The sequence below is a fragment of the Periophthalmus magnuspinnatus genome, chromosome 9, assembly GCF_009829125.3.
Source record: "Periophthalmus magnuspinnatus isolate fPerMag1 chromosome 9, fPerMag1.2.pri, whole genome shotgun sequence".
Lineage (NCBI taxonomy): Eukaryota > Metazoa > Chordata > Actinopteri > Gobiiformes > Gobiidae > Periophthalmus > Periophthalmus magnuspinnatus.
The window spans coordinates 9,043,607-9,051,891 of NC_047134.1; the positions used below are offsets into that span (position 1 = coordinate 9,043,607).

The window sequence follows — 8,285 nt, forward strand, 5'->3', positions numbered from 1 at the left end:
GCAACGATTTTTAATATCAGAACTTTTTAACATAGTCTTGTCTTACTGCAAATCAACAAAAGGGAGCAGTGGTCTCATTTTATACACTGCTTTCTTATGATCTGAAGTTAATGCAGCACATAACGTCATATATTTCCTTTATACCTTTATATCTCCATTAGTTGGATTTTTCAATAGCCAGTATGTGTAACATCCAAATATCAATCCATCTCTACTCATCAGGGTCGAAACAGAAGTGCAAGCTGTGTTCTGCACCATCCTAAACTACTGGTGTTCATTTTTGTGTCTAGACGAAAACACTGAAGGAGGAGAAGGTCATGTACCAGGAGGATCTGAAAACCACCAAAGACCAGCTCAAAACAGAGTCTCAGAAGAGCAAGAGCCTGAGCCAGGAGCTGTAAGTACATTCTCACCTACAGGCCTCAGTATGAGACAAAATGGTTCAGTGATTTACGATATTGTTACTATCTCAGAGCCTTGACTTTTTGCCAAATGTCTCTACTCGTCATACTTGAGCTGTCGTGTCCAATAAAGTCTTTTAAAAAATCACATTTGAATGAAGACCTGTTTGGCAGGTCATATATTTTACTGCCCTCCTAAAAGCTAATCTCCTGGCTGTGTATGCTTTGTGAAGTGAGTCTTACGTGAAAGATGATGGGTAAATATTAAATGGTGAAATTTTTATATATATTTTTTTACATTTTTATATATAGTTTCCACCTTCAAGGCATTCAAAGCTCTTTACATCAACAAACCACTCATCCATTCACACACATTAATACACCAGTGTACGCAGACACTTGCCCAGGGACACAACAACAGTATTTATTTGTGAGAACTGCAATCACACCGAGCTGCAATCACACCGTCAGTGGATCTGACCTCACCAATGATGAGTGGGATTTGAACCGCCAATCTTCATATCATTGGACAAATACTCTACCAACTGAGCTACTGCCAATATATTGCAAATATAGAAATGTTAACCTATTTTAACCAAACTCCACAGAGAGAAGCTGAAGGAGGAGATGTCCACACAGAGCCAGTCTCTTCAGAATCTGCAGCAGGAACACGAGCAGCTGAACAGAGAGCTGAGCAACAGCCACCAGGGCCAGGCCCATCTGTCCAAGGTTCCCACTAACACTGACTTAAATTTAACTATGACTGTGCTACTGTCTAACGTGTGTGGTGTTTACCTGCAGCTCAAGAACGAACACTCCAAGCTCAAGCAGCAGGTGAAGGAGCTGAAGCAAAGGTAAGCACTCACATCTAGTACATGTAGGTGAAAAGCTGTGCAACCAAGCAGACCATCCTTTAAGCTCTATTGTTTCTGTCCTCTGCTTCCCGAAAGCCTGCCTAATAGCTTCAGGTACCTGGTATTTTCATTTCTGCATGTCCGTTAATGTTATCACGATACAAAAATTTTGAACTCTATTTCGATACTAAGGAATAGACTCGATACTCAATACTAATTTCGATATCACAATGATATAAAAAAAAATTATTATTATTATTTAAACAATAAAATGTTATTTTCAACAATAAATCATAGTACTTTCTTTTATATTCCCATGTGGCCTTATATCTTTGTAATCCCTCAGTGGTCCAGGTAGGTTCCATAGTGGTCAATGGGCGTATACTACTCTGTGTGGTCTAATACTTGTCCTGATACAGCTCAGGATCATTTTAATGCTGTTCAGGAAAGGTTCATTTTTGTCCTAGGGGTGTGAATTTTTAGTATCGGTACCTGGTCAAATGAGTATCTAGTTTCAGTACTAGTTTTAGTATAAATTAGTATCAGATTTTTGATACTTCTGCCAATCCTAATGTCAATTAAATACTGTCTCATTGCAAAGTGAATGGGAAATCCAAGACCTCATCAAGCATCTTCATATGACGTAAATTGGTTTTGTTTAGCTGATTTAATTTCACTGCTAAAATGGGATCAGTGTTAAGTTTCAAGGAGCTGGTTGTCTTGTAAATATTAGTACTATGTTAAACCACACTGTATCATCATTTCATGTTTATTATAATTTATCATTTATTTGTCTTTTTAGTGAGAGCATCCTGAAGGAGCAGTTGGACAAAGAGAAGGATTCCCTGACTAAGAACAGTGCCTTAATCAGTAGTAAAGAGGAGCAACTGGAGGTGCTGGGGAGACAGGTGAGCAGACCCCAGCATGTCCATGCCCCTCTGTCCTCCTGTCCTTGTGTCCAGAGCAGTGAGATAACCTAATCTGTGTGTATGTATGCGCATGCAGCTGACGGCCCTACAGGCAGAGTGTGCATCTGCCCGAGCTCTGGAAGCCACTGTGGAGGCTTTGGAGAGGGACAAAGCCAGTCTGAAGGAACGTCTACTCAAACTGGAGAAGGAGAGAGGAGGAGGAGGAGGAGGGGGGCAGGGCTCAGGTAACACTTGCTCTCTCATTAACGCACTCTTTATAGTCTATGGGGATGATAGTAATTTGGTTGTAGCTTTATAGACTTTCTGACCACTGCAAAGAGGGTTGGGAGATGTGGCAAAGTATTTTTGTTTAGATTTTTTCCTGTATTGATTGATTAAATTACATATTTTTTCTAATAAAATGTCTTTCAATGTTTTTTTCCACACAAACAATACATCATTGCAGTTTAGCACAAAAATAGCCCACACCACATGCTTTTATTGACAGAGGATTGGCTTTAGACCACTCCATTAAAAAGACCCAAGCTGATCATCAAAAGAATGAGTTGCAGTTAAGGCTGTGCACTTCACACACACATTTTAACAGTATCAAGATAGTGATTTAGAATCATCAATGAACAAGACACATGTCCATTTTCAGACTCATTTTGAATATTTTTCCCAAAATCCACATATCTTCCTCTGTCTGTAGCACATGTGTGAAAGCATTTTAAAGCATTTTCTCTTTTTGAGGAGGATTCCTTATTGAACAATTTTGTTAGGTGCCTCTATGAATGTAGAAGACTGTGATATTTGTGAGTAATAACCCTGACTCATGTTTGTCCTCACACTTTAGGAAATGCAGAGGTGGATGAGCTCCAGGAGGAGAAGACGTCTCTGGAGAGCCAGGTCTGTATGGCACTGGTGTCCTGTCACCTTCTCCATCTGAGGGCATCCTGCTGTCATGTAGTTGTATCCTAGCGTATTCTGAGTGCTTCATTGGAATTGTCATGCCATATTGATGATATCTCCACAAAAACCAAATGGCTCTCGTACCAACACAGCTCTAATTATGTAACTGTAGTATTTGTGTTATTCATGAGAAGGTCACAGTATAATGCTTTACAGAGGAGGTCTTAAATCTGCACTAAACCACTTTGAAAGAATCTAAAACATCCCCCTCATCTTTTTCATGTAAAATGTTATACTGTATTTGTGGTCAGATCTGGGCCCTGGACTATGGCATTATATTGATGTTAACAGGAGCATTGCAGTGCAGCTATACAAACTGTTCAGGTTTGTTCTCTTGCTTACATTCTTGCATGACAAAAGCCAGCAACCAAATGTGTTCTCTCAATCTCACCAATTTCCAAGATACAGCTATACTCCTTAGATCGCACTTAGCCAGTGTTCCTGAAACTGTGGTAATCCTTCAGGAGGTACTTGGACAGCTCTTCAGCTTGTGGGTTTGCCTAATTCAAAGTTCGTATTATCAATTTTTTGCCCTCCTTTGAATCATTTTTTAACAATAATGGGAACGATGTAGTCCACTTTTAGACATGATTTAGCCCTAGATTAGTCCTGGAATGGTTCAAATATAGACTGGGGTTAGATTTATTGCATAATGGTCTATTATCTTAGTCCAGTGGCTTAGTCCAGACATGCATTCTCCTAAGGATCATGGCTGGACAGCAGTCATCTCCCATTCAAAGCTTTTGTATTGCTCCTCCTGTACAGTCTGTGATAGTTCAGGGCCCAGTGGAGTGCTGTGTCCGGTGCTGGTTCTAACTTGAGCTTTTTTTTTTTCTTTTCTCTCCTCTTCTCTGCCCTGTCTTTGATGTTGTCATAGCAACCCCACCATCAGGCAGCGGTTTGTTCATGTTTTTCATCGGCTTTCCTTGTGCATGCCCTCACCCTTACTGTGGTTCTACATAGTGTCTATTGGGGGCAGTGGACTATATTGGGGTGTAGATACTAGGATACATTTAGGAAATTGTTTCACACACTTTAAACTCAAAGCTAAAGTTTAAGGATAAATAATAGTGTTTAGAAGAGTTGATGCCTGATTGTCAGTTCTTAATGACCGCTGACATATGTGTACTTGTAGATTGACTTCCTGAACTCGGTCATTGTGGACCTTCAGAGGAAGAACCAGGAGCTCAAGGAGAAACTGGAAAAACTGGCTACTGCAGCACTCAATGGGAACAGCTCCAGTGAGATGGACAACTACGAAAGGTCAGCTGAGTGTGCATGTGGAAATCATATCGTAGACACTAATCAATACTACAACTAGGATCTGAAGTAGATACTTATTTTAACAAGCTTGATCCAAGATGGCGCCACGTACGGTCGCCCTGGTGATTTGGTGCGCTGTGTGTCTCCACGTGAGTTCACTTCATTCATTCTGGCCGCTGTTTACATCCCTCCGTGCGCGGACACGCACGAGGCTCAGCGCGTGCTCGCGGAGCAGATTCTGGATGTGGAGCGAACCTTCCCGGACTCTTTACTGATCATCCTGGGGGATTTTAATAAAGGAAATCTGAGCCAGGAACTGCCCAAATATAAACAGTTTATTAATTGCCCGACGAGAGAGCAGAAGACGCTGGATCACTGTTACACAACGGTCAGTGGAGCCTACAGAGCCGTGACCCGCGCTGCTCTAGGATTCTCTGATCACGTCATGGTTCACCTCATCCCTGCTTACAAACAACGGCTGAAACTCTCCAAACCTGCTGTGAGGACTTCTAAGAAGTGGACCAGTGAGGCTGTGGAGGAGCTTCGCACGTGTTTGGACACTACAGACTGGGATGTGTTCAAGGCTGCCACAGACAGTTTGGATGAGTACACAGACATTGTGACGTCATACATTCAGTTCTGTGAGGACAGCATCATTCCATCATGCACCAGGGTGACTTTTAACAATGACAAACCCTGGTTCACACCCAGACTTAGACATTTGAGGAGGGAAAAGGAGATGGCTTTCAGGGCAGGAGATCGTGAAGGCTACAGGCGTTGCAAGTATGCGTTTAGCAAAGAGGTGGAAAAGGCTAAAGCGAAATACAATACACGTCTGGAGCAGCAATTCTCCACCAACGACTCTGCTTCTGTCTGGAGAGGGCTTAGGCAAATCACCAACTACAGGCCCAAAGCCCCTCCCGCCGTGGACAACAAACAACTAGCAGAAAAGTTAAACGGCTTTTATGCGAGGTTTGAAGTTTCACACCCCTCCCCCTCCTCCCCCACCATCATGGACATTACCTCCAAACCCACCTCGGACCCCCCCTTCTCCCCCACTGCCCTCACAGTTGTGGAGCAGGACGTGACTAAGCTTTTCAGGAAGCAGAATCCCCGTAAGGCCGCGGGCCCAGACGGTGTCTCTCCTTCCACCCTTAGACACTGTGCTGAGGAACTGGCTCCTGTCTTTACGGACATTTTTAACACCTCCCTGGAGTCATGTCACGTCCCAGCCTGCTTCAAGCTGTCCACCATTGTCCCCGTCCCCAAGAAGCCCAGGATCACTGGACTTAATGACTACAGACCTGTGGCGCTGACGTCTGTAGTCATGAAGTCATTTGAGCGCCTGGTCCTGCACCACCTCAAGTCCTTCACCTCCCCCCTCCTGGACCCTCTGCAGTTTGCCTACAGAGCCAATCGGTCTGTGGACGACGCCATTAACCTGGCCCTTCACTTCATCCTCCAGCATCTGGACTCCCCGGGAACCTACGCCAGGATCCTGTTTGTGGACTTCAGCTCTGCATTCAACACCATCCTCCCTGCTCTGCTCCAGGACAAGCTCGCTCAGCTCAACGTGCCTGACTCCACCTGTAGGTGGATCACTGACTTCCTGACAGACAGGAGACAGCGCGTGCGGCTGGGGAAGAATGTCTCGGACTATCAGCACAGGATCTCCACAGGGCTGTGTACTTTCTCCCCTGCTCTTCTCCCTGTACACCAACTGCTGCACCTCCAGCCATGACTCCGTCAAACTGGTTAAGTTCGGACTCATCTCGGACAGCGATGAGTCTGCCTACAGGAGGGAGGTGGACCGGCTGGTGTCCTGGTGCAGCAGCAACAACCTGGAGCTCAACGCCCAGAAGACAGTGGAGATGATCGTGGACTTCAGGAAAGTCACAGCCCCCCTGCCTCCCCTCACCCTGACGGAATCCCCCATCACCACTGTGGACTCTTTCCGCTTCCTGGGCACCTGCATCACCCAGGATCTCAAGTGGGAGCCGACCATCAGCTCCCTCATCAAGAAAGCCCAGCAGAGGATGTTCCACCTGCGGCAGCTGAGGAAACGCAAGCTGCCAGTCCAGATGATGGTGCAGTTTTACACTTCCATCATTGAGTCCATCCTCACCTCCTCCATCACTGTGTGGTTCGCTGGGGCCACTGCCAGGGACAGACAGAGACTGCAGCGCATTGTGCGCTCTGCTGAGAAGGTGATTGGCTGCAGCCTTCCATCTATACAGGATCTGTATGTCTCCAGGACTCGGGGGCGAGCAGGCCGTATAGCAGCTGACACCTCTCACCCTGGACATGGACTATTTGAGCCACTTCCCTCTGGCAGGAGGCTACGGTCCATTGGGACCAGAACCTCTCGCCATAAGAACAGTTTCTTCCCCTCTGCTGTTTGTCTCATGAACACTTTATAATATCTGCACTATACTGGACACTTTATAACACCGGTCACTTTAATAAGCCACTTTGCACTGTTGTTCTGATGCTGCTATTGTACATATTTTCTCCCTTTAAGTATTTCATTTGATTTTTTTAAGCATATCTTTTTAACTTTGTGCATGCCCTTATTTGTATTTGTATTTGTATTTATTCAGTGTGTTTATGTTGCACTTTTTCACCGTATCAAGTTCCTAGTCTGTGAACTGTGTTCACAGACTATGGCAATAAAAGTCTTCTGATTCTGATTCTGATTCTGAAGTATAGATCAGAGATAGACCGATATTTTGGGCCGATATTTCCACTTTTTTGCATATCTGCCTAAATATTTAGTTTGGGCCAACCACCTAAGCATATGCATAACGCTTTAGTGTGAAGAGGACACTGCACAAACGTGACTACACAACTCTTAGTCAAACAGGTTTGTGGAGGAGTTTATAATCATTTAAAATCATATAACATAGGGAAAATAATCAAAATCGGCCTTGCATATAGGCTCAAAAAGAACAGGACCTTATCGACCATTGGTTTCTTTGGATTGTAAACAATCATCATCGACCATGAAAAAAAATCATTGATGCTCAATAACAAACAGTTTTTATTCTAACGAACATCACTAGATATTTCAGAAGGCCTGTCCTCTCTAACGTGTGTTTTGTGTACCCCAGTAAGGCCCAGAACACAAAGAAGAAGCCCCCTCCACGCCTCTTCTGTGACATCTGTGACTGTTTTGACCTTCACGACACTGAAGACTGTCCCACACAGGCCCAAGAGCCTGACTCCCCTCCTCACAGCACCTACCACGGCTCAAAGGATGATGAGCGGCCATACTGCGATATCTGCGAGGTGTTCGGCCATGACACAGAGGCCTGCAACGATGACCAGACCTTTTGAGGAACCTCCTAGAGCCTTCTGCACAATCAGCACACGTTTGCACATCATGTCTGCTGCTTCTGGATGGGTTTCTGTACGCTGTAAATTGGGGCTGGAGCTCCAGATCTTACCATGTTGCGGTTTGGTGATCTCTGAACCGGAGTGTCTCATGTGTGGGTTTGTGTGACTGGAACTCACTGTGTGATCAATCATTGCTGAAGTGTCTTTTCTATCATTAATTTATAAATCTAGAGAATGCACAGCCTGTCGATTACGAAGAACATTAGGTATAAGGTGATTGGAAGTTTGAGGGTGCTATAGTTTATTTTTTTATGCTTGTAAAAGTACTTTTAAGATATGCTGAGCGATGTAAGGAGCAGCCATACTGTGCTGTTTAACATAGACACTGTGGACACTGGAAGTGCTGCTCTACAGGAAATCTATAGATCATATCTTTTAGCACTTCTCCACTGGCCTTTCCAAAACAGTTTTGCAAAGAATTTATGTAAGGAGCGTTAATGTACTAAAATAAATGGAATTTATGTATAAATGTAAAATGTGTGTGTTTTTCT

The 8,285-nt window shown here is 44.1% G+C and overlaps 1 protein-coding gene across 3 annotated transcripts in view; it reads left to right on the forward strand.

Moving 5' to 3' along the window:
• clip1a (CAP-GLY domain containing linker protein 1a) overlaps nt 1-8,270 on the forward strand; it is a 40,548-nt gene extending 32,278 nt beyond the window's left edge. For all 3 annotated transcript variants that reach the window (XM_055224053.1, XM_055224055.1, XM_055224054.1), the window contains 8 exons: nt 291-397; nt 1,010-1,130; nt 1,203-1,255; nt 2,058-2,163; nt 2,261-2,408; nt 3,020-3,072; nt 4,271-4,398; nt 7,509-8,270. In XM_055224053.1, coding sequence (XP_055080028.1) covers nt 291-397; nt 1,010-1,130; nt 1,203-1,255; nt 2,058-2,163; nt 2,261-2,408; nt 3,020-3,072; nt 4,271-4,398; nt 7,509-7,734 — 942 coding nt within the window. In that variant the 3' untranslated portion in view covers nt 7,735-8,270. The remainder of the gene's footprint in view (nt 1-290; nt 398-1,009; nt 1,131-1,202; nt 1,256-2,057; nt 2,164-2,260; nt 2,409-3,019; nt 3,073-4,270; nt 4,399-7,508) is intronic.
• The last annotated feature ends 15 nt before the right edge of the window (nt 8,271-8,285 follow it).